At 36.1% G+C, this 18,818-nt stretch overlaps 4 protein-coding genes and 1 long non-coding RNA gene across 5 annotated transcripts; 1 reads left to right on the top strand and 4 right to left on the bottom strand.

The window, feature by feature from the left end:
• Window positions 1-14: 14 nt before the first annotated feature.
• On the bottom strand, window positions 15-4,657 carry LOC114841662 (mitochondrial amidoxime reducing component 2-like). Its single transcript, XM_029126718.1, has 5 exons — window positions 4,411-4,657; window positions 3,530-3,825; window positions 1,574-1,852; window positions 1,194-1,471; window positions 15-242 (listed from the first exon to the last, which is right to left on the bottom strand). The coding sequence occupies exons 1-5, from the start codon at window positions 4,412-4,414 to the stop codon at window positions 116-118; spliced, it is 984 nt and encodes a 327-aa protein (XP_028982551.1). The 5' UTR covers window positions 4,415-4,657; the 3' UTR covers window positions 15-115.
• An 804-nt stretch (window positions 4,658-5,461) lies between these two features.
• On the bottom strand, window positions 5,462-12,321 carry LOC107046615 (mitochondrial amidoxime reducing component 2). Its single transcript, XM_029126746.1, has 5 exons — window positions 12,228-12,321; window positions 8,557-8,855; window positions 6,712-6,990; window positions 6,372-6,649; window positions 5,462-5,861 (listed from the first exon to the last, which is right to left on the bottom strand). Exons 1-5 carry the CDS (start codon window positions 12,229-12,231, stop codon window positions 5,693-5,695), a joined length of 1,029 nt encoding a protein of 342 aa, XP_028982579.1. The 5' UTR covers window positions 12,232-12,321; the 3' UTR covers window positions 5,462-5,692.
• Window positions 12,322-12,869: 548 nt separating this feature from the next.
• Window positions 12,870-14,741, bottom strand: LOC107047020. The gene is made up of 3 exons (XR_001461626.1): window positions 14,377-14,741; window positions 13,872-14,035; window positions 12,870-13,104 (listed from the first exon to the last, which is right to left on the bottom strand). It is a non-coding gene; the product is annotated as an uncharacterized LOC107047020 (long non-coding RNA).
• Window positions 14,742-15,703: 962 nt separating this feature from the next.
• On the top strand, window positions 15,704-17,145 carry LOC107046989 (U6 snRNA-associated Sm-like protein LSm5). The gene is made up of 3 exons (XM_015269719.2): window positions 15,704-15,749; window positions 15,821-16,017; window positions 16,737-17,145. Exons 1-3 carry the CDS (start codon window positions 15,704-15,706, stop codon window positions 16,767-16,769), a joined length of 276 nt encoding a protein of 91 aa, XP_015125205.1. The 3' UTR covers window positions 16,770-17,145.
• On the bottom strand, window positions 16,824-18,770 carry LOC107046985 (serine/threonine-protein kinase mos). The gene is made up of 4 exons (XM_015269712.1): window positions 18,663-18,770; window positions 18,427-18,593; window positions 17,604-17,989; window positions 16,824-17,199 (listed from the first exon to the last, which is right to left on the bottom strand). The coding sequence occupies exons 1-4, from the start codon at window positions 18,746-18,748 to the stop codon at window positions 16,882-16,884; spliced, it is 957 nt and encodes a 318-aa protein (XP_015125198.1). The 5' UTR covers window positions 18,749-18,770; the 3' UTR covers window positions 16,824-16,881.
• Between the last annotated feature and the right edge of the window lie 48 nt (window positions 18,771-18,818).

The raw sequence follows: 18,818 nt of genomic DNA on the forward strand, positions 1-18,818 counted from the left end.
GTTGTTCATTCATCTCATTTGTTTTCAGTTATTTTTATTCATTCATTATTTAATTAATTATAAAACTATCAAACCGTAAGGTGACAAGAAAAATATGGTTCTTTTTTATATCGGTTTATCCAACATAAACTGGATCACCGACTCTCACAATTCCATTCGGACCTTTCAGACCTAAATGAATACCAAATCCTGGACTTGTGCCCACTACAGACTTCACAGCGGGATCTCCAGGTTGTCTGTACCTAAATGAAAGAAGAGAACGATGAAAAAGTGGAATAAAAGTATCGGAAAATCCATAAAAGTTATAAAAATGAAAATAAATCATGCGTAAACAATATATATTTATTAAAATGCATGGGAGCTGTTATTAACTTCGATTATTCCATAAAAACAAACCTACAAAAATCACGAAAATGCAGGACATTTGGGTTGAGTGTTAATATTCAATGGAAAATTCAAGAAAATTGTGAATTGAACCTGAATGTTGAGATTTCATTGTCATTTGCTCCCTAAATCGAATTCAACCTCACAAACGATTTCTATTTCATTCGTCGTAGCAATATAAACCGTTCTAATTGAAATATTTCACCCAATAATTTTCCTTTAATAGTATGAGCATTTCAGTAGCGAAGCGGTCAAGCGGTTTCAGTTGATTTTGATTTCTGGCCGGTTTTAAATAAATATCTCGTCACGAAAATTTCGTTATCCCCCTTAGATTCGGAGATATTCCTCGAAACGTCAGCTAAGGGTTAAACCGTTCTACCGTTTCGCTATTGAATTTTTGTCTAAATTTTTTGCATCAAGTCCCTGAAATTCTCATCAAGTGACATTTCCACCGAAATTTCGTGGAATCGCGTTCCTAAGAAATCAAGCATTCTATTAATTTTTTAATAATTTGATCAGTAAATTAATGAGAGCTCTAAATTTCAGTTCAATTATTCTCTGAAATATTCTTAATATTCATATTCAATTGAAAATTCAGACAGTTCTGCATTCTATTAACATTTTCGATTCAGTAGCTGTATATTTCTGGGATTTCTGTGGCCTAATTCAATTGTATCATCAATTATTCAATACAAAATTGTTTCCATCATTCAGAGACAGCAAAAAAATCCGCAAAATAATTTAATTCAATTTAAGTTAATTAAATTTAATAATTTTGTTCTCTAGATGAAGTTTAGTGATATTCTTACTTCTTTAGAGTTTCCAACGGTTCCACTTTCGGATGTTTCTCACCAGTCGCCGGACTGATAGTAGTCATGACACACCGAATGCACGGTCTGACGTTTCTAAACGTCACTGATCCGATTTTTACCCAGTCCCAGGTGTCTTCTTCGTAAGCTGGGGCTCCCTTAACAGTGAAATTGAGTCTGAACCGCAGAGGATCCACCGGCTCCTCCAATCTAGTGTTCAAATCGTCGACGGATGCTTGATTCATCAAGGCAAAGCTCGTCTCATCAGTGAAAACTCCCTGAGAAAACGCAATTCTTTAGAAATTCGCGGAAATTTCGCGAATTAAATTTCTTTTTTAGAAATTTTTTATTTGTTTTTCGTTGGAATTGAGATTAATTACGAGATCGGATGTTTCGAACAGGTGGAAGCTCTTGTTGACTCTGCTGATGGTGCGGGAGGAAGTGTCGAGTGGGTAGTAGACAAGCCTGAGACCCGAGTCTTTCTCCAAAATGTATCTTGATAACCATCTTGCTACTTCCTCGCCACAATCGTTTGAGGGGACTGTATCACCCCAAATCACTACTTTCAGCTTTTTTTCTACTTTTGACAGGTCCACGCTAATTGTTGTCATTCCTGGGGCACTTAGGGATAGAATGGAGCCGGAAATACTCGGTATTACCTTGAAATTAAAGTCGGATAAACATAATTTAAATTTTGAAAATAAAAATCTCAAATGAATTCTGAGTTTGGGCTCAATTGACAGTTTAGTATTATTTATAATAATTAATTCACCACTAACACTAACAAAAGTAACACAGTTTTATCAGAAAATGATTTTTTCGAGTTTAGAGAGAAGATTAAAATGTAGAAAAAGTCTTGAAAAATCGGAAAAAAATTAATAAAAACTTTGTGCCTAGTGAGGAAAATATCGTCAGTGTCAGACTTTTCTGATAAATAATTTATGTTTTTGGGTACTCCGAATGTACAAAACACCCTCCTCAAACGAGCAACTATTGTTTAAGAAACGTATAGAAAATCTAATGAATTAATTGTTTACTTTTGCTAAAGTGAGAATTCATGTAAGAAATTATCAATGATGAATAATTTTTTTTCGCACCCTTAATTCATTTTTCCTCACTGCACTCTCGACTCACGTGGCGCTTGGATATACTACTGCAAACTCTAGATAGAGGGAATGAATGAACGTCACTTCAACGCTTTGGATATATCTGAATTCACAACAAATTGCTCTATCGGAAAGACAAATCTGTTCAGTATCATTTATTTTTATATAAAATTCTAGCGAAAACTTCAATATCTCTAATAAAAATTCAAAAATTGAGTAGAAATAATAAAAGTATTGTCACGTGTGAACAAAATATTGCAAATTTCCGGTACAATTCATGGAAATCTATGTCACGTGACAATTCCACTGCAATTTCAATTAATTTTGCCATTAAAAATTCTCGATTATACGTAAAAAACCATTTCCATTTCAAAATTTCACTTGACACAAGTGATAAAATAGTATATTTCAGGGCGAATGTCATGGGGTTTTCTACTCGCGTGGAGTTGGCGTCCACTGAGAAAAAAAATTATTTTTGCCAAATATTTATTTACTTGAGAGAAGCATTTGTTTTACAAAATCGTATTTTCCTATTGACGAATGCTGAGGTGAGCCTGAATAGGCTTCTATTATGATGGTCATGTTGCTCTAGAGGATGGCTATGTTTCATTTGACCTTGGATGAACTCCTCGAATGTTTATTCATTTTTCCTAAATTTCTTATTCTCTAGAGGGAAGAATTTCGATGAATTTTTTAATGTTCATAATTATTGAGGGAGTGCACTCAAAGTGATAACTAACATGCTCATCTTCTGAAGCAATATAATTGGCATAATTGACACCTAATGAAGATTGCCTGGGAATGACCCGACTGGAGAAATACGGCATCGAAAAAATAAATACTTCTCTCAAGTAAATGGATGTTTGGCAAAAATAATTTTTTTTCTCAGTGTCCGAGCCGAAGACGAGGATTGACAATCACGCGAGTAAAAAAACCCCATGGCACTGGCCCTGAACTATACTATTTCATCACTTGTGACGATCATTTGTTCAATTCATTTGATCAATTCCCGGACGAGGAAAAGTGAAGATCAGTACGAAAAAAAAACTTTCGCCTTCCCTGGAGGCGCGTAGCGCTCGCCGAAGGCGAGTGTTCCCCTCCCAAGTGTCAAAGACAGCTTTTCCCACGACTGTCGAACCCTACGTTTCATGACAATGTGTGAAAACTGTGATTTTGCGCCCGCGCAGCGTGCGTAAAGCCCTACTTTACGCCCAAGTCTCGAAAAATTACCTTAACCATTTTCGGGCACTTTCTAGCTGTAAAAAACCTATCCCCATCGTCAACAACGAGTAAACTTCTGTCCCTGAGCCACCCGGATTTGCATCCGAGAATAGTGCACTCAGTTTCATCCAATCGAACAGGTCCCAGTGATTTAACCGGAAAAACAAAAATCTCGGCGATCTCTCCAACTTTCCTCCAGTGTGTGGGAGGCCGGGCCCTCCTCTTGCTCCACAGCCATCGTAAACTGATGAATAGCGTCCCAACACCAACTAGGACAGCTGGAGCGAGATAAAGCCTGGCTCTATCTGAAATATATTCATGTTCACGAACAAAAAGAATTCATCATTTCTCTTCAAGTGACCGAAGCATTATGAAAAATTCGTGAATGAGGATTTCCTCATCGGCTCATGTAACTCTACGATAATGTGTTCCTTATCTCCGCTTTTTACATTCATTTATAGAGGAAGTGACTTGTGAAATAAGACAGAACGAGTTACATGGGATGGAATAAAACTGCATGGAACATTCAAACCAGTTCGGATAGCTTCTCTATATAACAAGATGATAAAAGATAAAATGAACGTTTTTATTTGAGGATGTTATACCCTAACGATTGACTCAACCTGCTGCATCCACTGAATACAAATGATACCAACAATTGAGGCAATTTGCATCGAACGTCAGTGGCGCCAGTTTCAGATGGCAGTTGTGATTTAATCAACATAATAAAAAGGTAAAAAACGGGGAATACTTTCATATGACCCCTCCAGTGAACCGAGAACGAATGAAATTTTTATGACAGCTTTGTTTTTACGCAATCTCCAGCACTGAGTAATTCGTATTGATATACTAATCACAAAAATCCAGATTGAATGAAGCAACACACGTACCCATTAAATTGTCGGTGAATTGCGCGGACCAAACGGCGAAATCGTTTATTACGAATCGAAACCGCTAATTATAGATTTTGTAACGGATTTCTGTAGTTAATAAATGGACACTGAGTGATTTTACACGTCGAGACGAGCTTGGGTTATCGGTTATAAATAGTTTGTTATCACTTATTGCATGCAGAGGATGGGAAGATACTTTAGGATTGAATTCGTGGATTAATACGGCTGCGATGCCTCATGCCATTGTTGGTGTCCTTGAGTGATACGAAACTAGGGGAATTGCATGAGATATTACTGATAGTACCATCTCACGTAGTTGTGAAGAGAATAGAGATGTTTTTAGAGCTGTAGCTGTTAAAGCAGAAAATTTGCGCATTTTCAAAAACCAAAAAATGGATTTTTTCTCAGAAGAAATTTTTTGGGAAAGAATAAAATAATTGGGAGAGGTAGATTTCAATTTTGTGTTTTAAAGAATAACATTAACGTGAAATAGAGATCCAGATTGAGTTTAAAAAAAAATTCAAAACCCGAACAAATTTTTTTTTTAATTCAAAACTTGAACAAATTTTTTTTTTAATTCAAAACCTGAACAAATTTTTTTTTAGGGAACATTTTTTTTTAAAAGAATGAGGATTCCTATACTTAATGAATGAACACTGAGAGATTTTAAACGTCGAGATGAGCTTGGGTTGCATCAGATATTACTGACAGTACCATCTCACGTAGTTGTAAAGAGAATTGAGATGTTTTTAGAGCTGTAGCTGTTAAAGCAGAAAATTTTCGCAATTTCAAAACCCGAAAAATTATTTTTTCTCAGAAGAAATTTTTTTTAGACGAATAAAATAATCGGGAGCGTTAGACTTCGATTTTGCGATTTAAATGACAACATCAACTGAGAATAAGATACAGATTGTCTTCAAAAAAGTTATAAAACCTGAAAATTTGATTTTTTTTCAAAATACATTTTTTTAAAGATGAATGAAATCATTGGAACAGGTGGATTTCGATTTTGTAATTCAAATGAAAACACGAAGATAAGAAGAAGATCTAGATTCTCTTAAAAATAACTCATATATTTTTCGCTTCTACCGACTGACGGTATACATTAGGCCTTACAAAAATATGTTACGAAAATACAAATACAAATTCATGAAAAATTTCGCGCTTGTAAAATTGTAGAAAATTTGGCTTTCGTATTCACAATTTAAGTATCAGATCCATTATCATCGGCTACTGAAAACGGGGGACCAATGCAGTCGCACGAGTCCCATCTCCTCAGCTATGTGGGCGATTTCAGGGGTTTTTTCGGCTCCTCTTCGCAGACACTGACGTAGACGGGATCTCCGAGTCTCACGACCCCGTTGGGCCCCTTGAGGCCCAAGTGGATTCCCATTACTGGATTGTCTTTAGTGAATTGCCTCAGGACGGGGTCCTGTATTTGTCGGTATCTGGAATTCAACGTCAATCACAAATTTTGAATAACTGCCCATTTATCTTCCGAATGATTGAATTCAGAATAATTTATCATCATTGAATTTTAAAACATGAAATTCAATTGACTTTTGAATAGATCGAGATTGCACGATCGTAAAAATCATTTCGTAGAAAAATCCAGCGAATTTTATTGCAGATTCTATTGAATTTCCATTGAACTTCTACGCACGGAGAGAAATTTTCTAGCAGAATTCTAGTGCGAGTACTGGAAAAAATTACAATCCACCGGCTGTGAAAAATTCTAGTGATGTTAAGGTAAAATTTCTCTTTTCCCGTGCTAGCACTAGAGTTTTTCTAAAAATTTCTCTCCGTCTGGGAAATTCGATTCATTTTTCATCGACTCTATTGAACAATTCCGTTCACTAGTATTTATAATATTTATTTATAGTATTTATTACTCATTCAAGACCGAAACTCGGGATTAAAAAATTCCTGAAAATTATAACGTTTTTCTGCGAACATACTTTCTCAAAGTCTTCAAAGGCTCAGTATTCGGATCTTTGGTCCCAGTATCAGGATCAATAGTCGTGAAGATGCATCTGGTGCAAGGCTTAACATTTCTAAAAATCACAGAGCCAATTTTCACCCAGTCCCAGGTGTCCTCTTCAAGAGGCTCAGCCCCCTTGACCACAAAATTAGGCCGAAACTGCTGAGGCGTCACCGAGTCCTCAATTCTCGTATTTAAATCCGCTATCGAAGCCTCGTTCATCATCGTATAGCTCGTAGCGTCCGGATATGCCCCCTAAACAGTGAAAATGCTGACTCGGTAACAATTTCTCCGTGAAAAATCAACGAGACACTCACAGAGTCCGCATTTTCCAGCAACGGGAATCCTTGATTGCACATCCTAACGTCCCGATACGGTCCATCAAGTGGGTAATAGACGAGTCTGAGGCCAGTGTCCTCCTGAAGAAGAAATCGGGACAGCCATCGGGCTATCTCCTCACCGCAATCACACGCCGGTACCGGTTGACCCCAGACAGCTGCTCGGAAGCTTTTTCCTACGTTCGACAGATCGACACTAATTGTCATCATTCCTGGGGCTCGTAATGTTAGTACGGAACCGGCTACACTTGGTGTTATCTAGGAGGAGAATTGCTTGTTTATAGAGAGATTGATCAATTTTGAATAAACGAATGTTTAATAATTATTTTTTATCACTTGAATATAAAACACACGGAGAGAAATGTTCAGTAAAAATTACGGAACTCGCAATTCGCTCACCGATTACGAAATCGATTCAGAAAAAATTGAATAGAAACAGTTAACAGAATTCGATTTTTATACATAACTTGTTCCTTTCATATATTTTCTATAGAATCTGCTCGACTCAAATTTTCCAAGTTTTTTTCATTCTACTTTTCCTTTCTTCTCATCAGGAAAATCAACCGAAAAAACTTCGAAAATTTGAGCCGAGGAAATTCTATAAAAAATATCTCAATAGAATAACTTATATAGAAAAATTGAATTCTATTGACTTTTTCTACTGAATATTTTTTATTGAACATTTTAATAGAATCGGCTAAAAACTAATAGAACAGTTCAATAGAAATTCAATAGAATTTTCTAACGAATTCGATAGGTTTTTCCGTTCAATTTTTTCGTCCGTGAAAATTCCGTGACAGTTCCGTAAGGTTTTTATTGAATGTTTCTCTCCGTGCATCTCATATAATCCCTTCACTTTGGATTGAAATTATCATTCCAGTTATTTAGAAACAGGATTGATTTGACAGTTTGCTCTCTCGATATCAGAAAAGGTAAAATCAATTGAACGATTGATCTGTGCAATTTGGAAAATTAGCAACTGTCGGATGCTTGAAGAACTATCAGTCACAATCGATTTCATTGCAGGACGGACAAATATAGATATCACATTTGTGCAGCAACGTGAGACCTAGGAGAAAAGTTCCTCTTTATCAGAGCCTGATTCAAAAATCAAGTTGACTAATCTCGTCTTATCAACCACTACTGAACTGATGATTCAGTTTATTGAGACTCTTTCCATTCTTATCTCTAAGTTGATCTCTAGACAATTGCAGAGAACTTGTTCCAGAAAGGTAAAATAATAAAGATAAACTGATTTGATGTTTAATTCTCTAGTAATTGAAACTGATTCGCTCAGAAAATTAAAGAGAAATGACCATCAAAGTAATTGGATAATTGATTTGAGGAATTCACGTAATTCAGAACTGTTGAATAGTTGTCGAATTATCGTCAGTTATCCTCAATTAATTTTATCACAAGCAGCATAAGCTCCAGACGAGAAAACCCTCTTAATCAGAATCTAATTTTAAAATCAAGTTGACTAATTCCGTTTCATCACTCCACTACTCAACTTGTGATTCAGTTCATTGACACTCTTTCCTTTCTTATCTCTAAACTGAATTCTAGCCAATTGAGAACTTGTAACAGAAAAATGAAAGGCTAAAGTTAAACTGATTCGATGTTTCTCTAGTTATTGAAACTAATTTGTCTTTCAGTAATAAATCTCTGACATTATCATTCAATTCATTCAAACTACCATTTCTACCATTTCTTCTCTCTAAATTCACTTCTTAATAATTGAGAAGAACTTGTAACACAAATATGAAAGAATAACGATAAACTGATTTGTTGTTTAGTACTCTAGTTACGGCAACAAATTTTCACCTGAACCATATTAGGCATTTGTCTTCCAGTAACAAATCTCCCATCCAGATCAATGACCATAAGAATTCTATCCCTCAGCCACCCCGACTTCAACCCCAATTGCGTGCACTCCATAGCATTTTCCTTCACAGCACCGAGTGATTTGACGGGAAACACAAACATATCACTGAGTTCCCCGACTTTTCGCCACTTGGTGGGTGGTCGTTCCCTCTTATTTCTGGACAGCCACCACCAAGCGAAGAAGACGGCTGTGCCTATGCCCACAGCTAACGCCGAGGCGTATCCCAGTCTCGTTCTGTCTGTGAATCATTTGATAGCATAATGTTTCTGCTTTTTAAGATAGGACATCTGGAAGAGTTGGGAACGTATGGAATTTAATCCATTTTGCCCCGTACTTTATTCTGAAGCTTCATTTTTTTCAGGTTTTATATTAAATACTAGGGGGCTACGCCCCCTGCTCGTTCCGCTCGCCAATCCCCATATGACCCACATATGACCCTCACCTTCCTTATTCGGACCCTTGTGACCTTTAATCTGACCCTTGTGACCCTTATTCGGACCCTCATGACCTTTAATCTGACCCTTGTGACCTTTAATCTGACCCTCACTTTCCTTATTCTAATGCTCGTGACCCTTATTTTGACCTTTGTGACCCCTAATTCTGTAGTCTTAATTTCGAGTACCAAATTTTTATCACCAGAAGTCAATTTGGATTTTTAAATGTTCGTTATTCCAGAGAATAAAATTAGGTATCTGTTACACAGAGAAGAATTTTCTGATTTTCAAGAACATGTCATTTAATCCATTTTGCCCCGTACTTTATTCTGAAGCTTCATTTTTTTCAGGTTTTATATTAAATACTAGGGGGCTACGCCCCCTGCTCGTTCCGCTCGCCAATCCCCATATGACCCACATATGACCCTCACCTTCCTTATTCGGACCCTTGTGACCTTTAATCTGACCCTTGTGACCCTTATTCGGACCCTCATGACCTTTAATCTGACCCTTGTGACCTTTAATCTGACCCTCACTTTCCTTATTCTAATGCTCGTGACCCTTATTTTGACCTTTGTGATCCCTAATTCTGTAGTCTTAATTTCGAGTACCAAATTTTTATCACGAAAAGTCAATTTGGATTTTTAAATGTTCGGTATTCCAGAGAATAAAATTAGGTATCTGTTACACAGAGAAGAATTTTCTGATTTTCAAGAACATGTCATTCATTTCAAGGGACTTGTCATTAATTAGAATAATCCTGATCATCAGTGATTTCTATCACTGAAATTTGGTGATAGATCCCTGAAAATTACAGATGACTTCCTGAAAATCAGTGACATTTCCCTGAAAATTATTCACAACATCCCTGAATTCCAGAATTTTGCGCTCATTAAATTTCACAATCGCAAATCCCTAAAAATTGAGAATAAATTTCTAAAAATTAGGAATATATCTCTGAAAATCAGTGCCATGTCCCTGAAAATCAAAAGTTTTTTCTGTGTTTTGTCTTTTTCTATCGAATGAAGCATGAGGCAATTAATTTTTTCAGATTACTGTTTTCTGGTGTTTTCATTAGGTCCAAAAAAAGATGAATTTAGATTCGATCGCCCTCGCATTTGTGTATATTGAACCCCCTTCATGAACCATTACAATCTTCAACTACTAAAAACGACTCTAACAACTACAGATTGAATGGATTCCCCCGCGATCAATTTAATATTCAAAGAAAGCCGATATCCAATCCTATTCTTCGGAATCTAACGAACATTTTAATAAAAAGCGTCGAAATCGGCTGAAAATTGTGGTTCAAATACCATTTTTCATACAAAAGCTCTTACAATGAAGTTTCGGAATAAAATATGGAGCAAAAGAGGCAAAAGGGGTTGAATTCAATATGTTTCCTACTTTCATAGATGTCTCATCATGTATCGAAGTCGTTCCGCGCGTCCTTTCGGCGACCAAGGACTTTCCAGTTGCGGGGCGGTTCCCCCTCAAGACACAAATGAGAAAGGGCTAATTTTCGATGCGTTAAATTCTTGGGCGATCGAAGTGGGTCAACCGAAGATGTTGGAGTTGAGGATGCTAATGAGAGTGATGAAACCAGTAAACGAACCGTTGCGTCCCGGTTGAAAGACAACAGATGGGATAATACTTCGTTTATAGATAGTGTGAATAATAGGTATGAATTAGACGGTTAAGTGGGGTAGTGCAGATACTCAAAAGGAATCTTTTTCGATTATCTGATGTTCAAGTATTTGAATTCAATGTTGGGAGATATCGTTGGATCTAATGCTTCCGGTATTCGGCCTGGATTCGATGTAAAATGTTGTTTTGCTTTCTGAGAAGGATGTTATAATCGTTTAAAAGGTTCTACACTGTTGGAAAAAATTGAAATTTCATGGACGGTCGACTAGTAATGTGTTTAGAAGAGTGACGTTGACGGCGATTGAAGAGGAAAAATCAGGACACTTCAGGTTTCACTGAAAATCCAGCGAAATTCCGAATTTTTGTGCAGCATTGAAATCAAAATTTCTGAATGTATTTGAATTTTCAATGGAATCATGAATATTCAGTACAGAATTACAATGAATTTTCAATTATTCGAAAATTTAAGGGCCGAGTTACCGGAATTTTCCTGATTTCTACTAAGTTATAGGGAATAATTGAAAAATGCGAATGTTCAAATTTCAAAAGAAGTTGAACCTTTGGATATAACAAAAATGTTTATGGAATTAATATGAACAATAAACTTATATGAACATTGAAAAAAATGGTAGAATAACGTTTTAAAAGACAATAACAAAACAAAAAAATGTGCATTTCGACAGTGGACTGTTTACCCCGAAGATTTTTATTTCCACACTTGTAAAATGGGACTAATTTTACTGGTAGATGCACCTAATTTCTTAAGCCTTAGAACATGAATTTTTCATCGCGCAAATTTTTAAAGATTATTTTGACAATTTTTTCTCAAATCGAATATTTAGAAAAGCGGACATTAACCCCTGTTTAATGAATAAATAAATACATAACTATCAAAAATAGTCTGCATAACTCTGCCTATCAATTTAAAAAAAAATCAAATTTTTTCGGTGTTAGCAATTGTTGAAACATCAAACTGACAAATTTTTCAGCAACAAAATGTCTGGAAACTTCATGCGAATTAGCACATGTCGGTGCTAAAAACTCCCAATGAAAAAGTTCATAGAATATTCCTAATGTCAAACGATACTCCTTTGAATACAAACTGTTGTGGGACAGGTTTGATTACGACTCTTCAACAAGTCAATTGCCACAAGTTGCAGGTGTAGCGAATGTACGAAAAAATTTCGCAAAAACACTCGCCTTACTCCTGACTATATTCATCACTCGCAGACGCTAATGAAGTCTTTTTCCTGGTTGTTCTCAAAATAGACTTGATATCAAATATTAACACACGTTCTTGGCAAAAATCAATACGACGAAAGGGCGTTGACGTTGCCGGAGACATTGCGAATGGAAATAAATCATGTAATAAGAATATATCGTTGATTTTGCATGACCCGTCCGGTCAACCATAAGCGGTAAAATTCCGGTTATTTCGTAATCAAAGTAGAGAGTTTATTTACGTAATTCCTCGTGAATTCTCATTCTAATTGATGTAGAGGGAATTGTAAAGAGAGTTGTTTACATACCCATTTGTATTCAATTTATTGATAACACCGGGTTTGGGTGATGACAAAAGTGGAATTTTAAATCCAGTTATTGACTCGAGTAATCCGCTGAGCGGCTGGGAGACAACTAAACGGCACTCGCGAACCCCCCGGCGAAAGAGCAGACTCTTATCCTCTCTCTTTGTCTTTCGCATTGGTATGAAGGAGAACCGTTATCGATTCACGCTACATCACTATCGCATTCATTGTAGTAAAAGGGGAGTTACCTCAGGCGTTTCTTACGGGGAACTTAATTAATTAAATGTTTATATGATGAGTGAGAAGGGATCGAGGAGGAGAGCACCTGAGAAACACAAGCTTCATTTTGAGACTTATGCTCAGAACTCAACTTGAAGACAAGTTTCAAGTTGTGTTCCAAAAGTCTTGACTGGAGTCTACGAAAGTCTCAAATTGATACCTTCGACAGTCTCATATTGACACTTTTACAAGTCTCAACTTAAGACTGAATGTCTCAAATTAAAACCTTCCAAAGTCTCACTTCCGTATTTTAAGACCTTCAAAATCGTAAAATTAGGTATTTTTTGGGTGAGGATTTTTTGATGGGACATGGACTGATTGAAAAGACATTATTTTCTTCTTGTTTCATATTTTTATTTGCGAGAAGATTATAATTTCATTTCCGTATTGCATCCGTTTGGTGAATGGATCTTGTAGCTTTCACTAAATTTATGATAATCGTTTATTTAGCGAACGTAAAAAAATTGTTATGTTGACAGACACGAGAAATTGGTCTCTGGTACTTTATTTTTTAAATGGGGGTCTTGTTTTTGGATCTTTATTATTTCGATTTGTTCTTCATCCCTTGAAATACACAGCCAAGGATCCATGCAAAAGTACCCTGCAATAAAAAATTAGTGTGAAAGAATGGAATAAAACGATTCCCAACAACACGTGATTTTGTAGGAAAATAAAGCATAGTTATTTTAGTAAATAAATTAGCAATATGCCTCCGAATGATTATAATAAGAATAATAATGGTAATAATAATAAAATGTAATAATTATAAAACTGAAAAATCTATTATTTGAAATAATAATAATTCTTTTCAGTAAAATATAATGATAGTAATGATGATGCACATCATTTTCTTCTATCGTATATTATTTATCGTTTCAGGTTATTTTGTTCAATTGAACTATATTTCCTCTTCAATCAATTGCGTTGGATTTCTTGTATACATTTAACGAAAGAATGATATTATCTTAACCATATTACGTTAAAACTTCGATAAAGTGGTAAAAAAAAACTTTTCTTATGCATAATTGAATGACTTTGAAACATCATATTTGAAGAAGCCGTTATACAGAAAAATCGAATTCTGTAGACTTTTTCTATTGAACATCTTAATAGAATCAGGCGAAAACTAATAGAAAGTTTAATAGAAATTCAATAGAATTTTCTAACGAATTCGATAGGCTTTTCTATTAAATTTTTTCGTGCGTGGAAATAGCAAGTTTTTTTCAATTTAACGCATCAGCTTTTCTCACGCAAATTAGTACGAAAATTTAAGCATTAACAGTACCAAAAACTATAGTTATTGAACTATAGGTGCGGTCGATGAGGAAATGCCGGCGAAAGTTACTCAAATACTCATACAGGGCTTACCCGTAAAGTGTAAGCATGAGACAGAAAAGGAACATTCCCTTGCCATAATCCCATATTGTTTCTTCCTCCTCTCTCTCCTCAGCATCCATCTCTGGATCGCTTCTGCTCCTCCTCGTACTTCGTCGCTCCCTCTCCGTACTGCAAGGGTTCTACGCTCTCTTCTTCTTCAAAATTTTCGATTATTGAAGCATAAGGAATGATAAATTAATATTGACGTTCGATTCCTTCGGTAGGATATCGGTAATTTCTTAGCGACAGTCCCCCACTTTAAAAGAATGCCACTATCCATTTATTTTGAATTGAGTTAATCGTTCAATTACATGATTAACTAAAAATTAACCTCCGAAAACATGGAAATCGCCGAAAATCGTCAGTAGTTTCTCCGTGAATTGAATACAATTGAATGTGGAGCGCTTGCTGTATCAATTCTCATGGAACACTCGAGGTATGCGTAAAATTGGCAATAACATGACTCACAGAAGAACAGAAATACTCTCCAAATTACCTCAACTGTTGCTGGTCCTTCCAGTCGTGTTTTCTGTTTCAATCGATTTCGTTTTTATCCACTGGGAAAAACTCACTCACTGCTTTCGTAGTGATATTTTTTTCCGGATATTTCCATTCACACTTCTATATCTTCATTCCGTCAGTCACTGCAACTTCCAGCGGGCATTCCTCACTTAGAACTTCCGAATCACCCACATGGCCTTTCCCTCCTCCAGTCACACTCTTCCCCGACCCTCCACTCTTCAATCCACACAGATGCGATCAAGTTTCCTCAATAGTGGCATCTTATCCAGTGCAATATCCATTGAATGTCAACTATTAGTACTTCCGTGCAAAAAACTTTTCGTCGTCTAAGCTGTTCTGAGCAGTCAGGCGCTCTGACTCTGGTAACGTGTTTGAATCTAGGAAAAAATAGACGTCAGGAAAAAATAGCCCAAGTCGCGTGCATTCTAACACGTGTCGGCTTCGTGGTTCATCTTTCTCTAGTCTATTTGTTCCATCTATATTTCAATTGTACTTTTGCGAAAGGGAAAAATCTCCAATAAATATTGAAATGGATAAAATGTACACGGACAGAAATTTTCCAGAAAAATTATAGTACCAGTACTGGAAAAATCACAATCCGCCGGCTGTAAAAAATTCTTGTGCTAAATCTCATTCAGTAAAATATTCATTGTACATCTATTAATACTCGTATTGAATAAAGTTTTCGAGGTGTAAGTTGTAGTGACTACTTTCTCCGGTTAAGGGGAATTGAATTGATGTGATTTTGTTCATTTTGTGATGAAGAAATGCTGTGGGAAGCAATGATATACACCCTTTCAATACTAGTAACGCAATTACGAGGAATTGAAAATAGAATCATATCGACGCGGATCGAATTTTGGAGAAATTACATAAGTCTTCATAAAGTGATTGAATTTATCAGAATTTTTCATAATTTTTTTCAAGATTTTTCTGTTCGATGAACGGAATAAATATTTCCCCTGGATTTCCAGAATGAAAACGTCTATTTCATTATGACGTACTTATTGTAACACAGCAGTTTTATCCGCGTCAATTATTCCTGTAAATTGTGAAAACCACGAAAACAAGAAATTCGCCAAATAAATCATGATCATAAGACAACTAATTTTGTATTTCTTCCGCTTTCCCTTCCCCCTCGCTAGCCGCTAAGCATCAACAATTCCTTTTCCTAGTTTACCGACATCGAGGAAAATTCAGCCACCGAAACAGCAAAGTGTTAACAATTTCAGTGAATTATTGCTTAAAATTGTCAATCCACTTTCCGCAGTCGATTCGTTTATTATCGTTAACAAGTGAAGATGACGAGTTCTGTCAGCACGAATCCATCGACCCTCTTGCCTCTCGGTGAGTGAATAGATGAAATTACCGGTGGAATAACCTACAAATATTCGAACGTGTTTACGTTGTGTTTTCAGAGCTCGTGGACAAGTGTATCGGATCGAGGATTCACATTATCATGAAGAATGATAAGGAAATTGTGGGGACTCTCCTGGGGTTCGACGATTTCGTGAATATGCTCCTGGAGGATGTCACTGAGAGCGAGGCCACCCCGGAGGGCAGGCGGGTTACCAAACTCGATCAGATTCTCCTGAATGGAAATAACATAACAATGGTGATTCATCATTTTTTTTCTTTTAAACACTTTTGACATTTTTTTAATGCTCATAAGTCAGTGATAAATTCATGAACTGAGCTAAATCTAGAGGAAGTATTGCACTTTATACGGAAAAAAATTATACTTTTCATCAACAGTTCAATGAATCATTGAAGTTTAAAAGAAAGTGTCAATTAGAAACATTTTTCAATTAAATTGGGATGGGGCAGAATGGAGGCTCGATTTTTTTCAGATATTCATAATTCTGAAACATTGCAACGAAGAAGAATTGTATTTTCCATCGAAAAAACATTATCCCATTACACTGGAATATTCATGGCTCAGAAACAGATTTGTCAATTGAGCTTGATTTAGGCCCATCACAAAGGAAATGAATTTGCCTTTCCATTAAAAAAAATTATTCCATTTCATCAATAATTAAATGAGTCATTAACATTTAAAAAAGACAAACGTGTCCATTTTACCCCACTCTCCGCCAATCGTTTATTGATTCTCATGTAGAATTTATTCGGAGTGAATGAATTATTTATTCTACATACTGAAAATATTTTCAGTGAAATATTTATGAGTTTATTGACTACCAACAAAAATATTGTTGAACAGAATACGATAATTTCAAAAATATTTTATTTGAGTTTTATATGATGCAAATACGTCATTTCCCCGGGTGTGGGATAACAAAAAAGTGATTATTAATTAGACTTTGTTTATTGCAGCTGGTGCCCGGTGGAGACATGCCAGATACGTAAAAAATTCCCTTCAAAATTCCATAATTTAAGGTTCAGATAATGATGCAAGTGACGTGATAATAAGTCCATTATTATTGTATTGTAACAAAATCGAGAACATTGTCTTTTCTAATTACATTATTTTTGAAGTATTTAACATGGCATTCAGACGATCAATTGTTGCCCCTAGTGGGGGACGACATTCAGGGGATTGTGACCATAACTCTCGGTATAGACTCTTGTAGTTTCCACTGCACTCGTCGTCGAGACCCTCATCAGAAGGGCGGGAGCCTTTCCCTGTGAGGTAAAGAATCGTGTGGGGGTGATAAGTGGAGAACGGAGATTCTCGGGACAATAGTTGCCAGGCGAGAATTCCGAGTGAGTAAATGTCTGAACTGGGACTGGGGGGACTTCCTTTAGTTATTTCTGGAGCTACGTAGCCTGGAGTTCCCTGGAAAATAATCAGACTTCTGTACAAATTTCTTTCAATAGCTCCAAGCGAAATTCAATTAATTGCTGAAATTTCAAGGAATTTTGTTATTGAAAATTCACAAGTTTATCGAAAAATTAATGGAAAATGTAAATTTCAGGTGAATATATTCATGAATGATCACTTCATTGAACAGTCAGTTCTATTTAGTATTAAATATTCATGTTTTGATTGAAAATTCAAGTAAGTTCAGGAATTTTTAGTCTTTTTGCTACTGAAACATTTGAAATTTCACTGAATTTCCAGTGAAATGTGACATTTCGTGACTCTTTTCCCCTTAAGTCATTTCCATTGTGGCTCTGATTTTATTTAAATCTTCCCACCTCGATAAAATGAAAATCAAGTCCGAGAGTTTTATTACTCACACGTAAAGTTGACACTGAATATTCCTCCCCAATGACAATGGAGTTACCAAAATCAGCGAGTTTGGGCTGGCCGTCGACAGCAATCAATACGTTTTTCGGCTTGACATCTGCATGAACAATACCTGCATTGTGACAAAAGTCAAGGGCACACGATATAGCCAGCCAAGTATTGATTCTCTCGGTTCTATCGAGTCCCGTCTCATCTAATTTGTCCTGCAGTGAAGTGCCGCACAACTCCATGGTCACCAGTGACCAGATCTTTCCCTCCTCCACGCCAAAGATGCGAATTATGTTGGAGTGAGCTAGAGACGCTGCATTTCGCTCTGCTCTGATCGTTACGTCTGAGTTTCTACGACGTTTAACGATTTTAGCGGCTACTTCACTGCCTGTTGAACAATAGGCACTGATTTTTTAGACTTACAAAATTAATATTTGCATTAATGAAATTGATGTTGATTTAATATCGACTTTATTTTAAAACATCCAGAATTTGAGATCGAATTATTGATTAATTTTTCACATATGTTAATAATTCGAAATTGATTTTTTAAATATTTTTTATTGCGGAAATTAAACATTCATTCATTCATTTTTTAAATTAAAATTTTGATGAAATCGATAAATTTTCCAACAAGAGGTACTGATGTTTGGGACTTATGAAAATAATATTGGTTTTAATGAAATTGATATTGACTTAATGTATTGAAATTTCATATGAATTATATCACATGAAATTTTTATTACTGAAAATTTTTACTCTTCATTTTATGTTTCATGAGAAACCGATCTGGGAGTCGGGTAAACTCATAGATTCCACATTTACCTTTGTAAGAAGCTCTATAAACTGTCCCAAACGCTCCGCACCCAATAATGCTGTTCTCCTCGACCTTCGGTGGTCCATCTTCGACGATTTTCACACGATTTGGAGTATCAATACTCAAAAAACGCCTACTCTTACCTTTCGTAGGAGTTTTTGGGCTCAAAGCTCGTCTGAAACATGCACTCCCCCAGATTTTCACCGACTCAAAAAAATCCCACACTCATTTGTGGATGACTCACCTGACACTGAGAAAATTCTTCGACGGACTTGGCGATAAAACACGCTGCGTGATCGCCGAGACGACGATCCGCGGTGACGATGCCATTATTATCACATCAAGATGTTTGTATACGATTTCTCAGTGATTGGAATAATCCGAGCCATCTTATTCTCTC

This window comes from Diachasma alloeum, unplaced genomic scaffold, assembly GCF_001412515.2.
Source record: "Diachasma alloeum isolate Michigan unplaced genomic scaffold, Dall2.0 Dall_scaffold_00183, whole genome shotgun sequence".
Taxonomy (NCBI): domain Eukaryota; kingdom Metazoa; phylum Arthropoda; class Insecta; order Hymenoptera; family Braconidae; genus Diachasma; species Diachasma alloeum.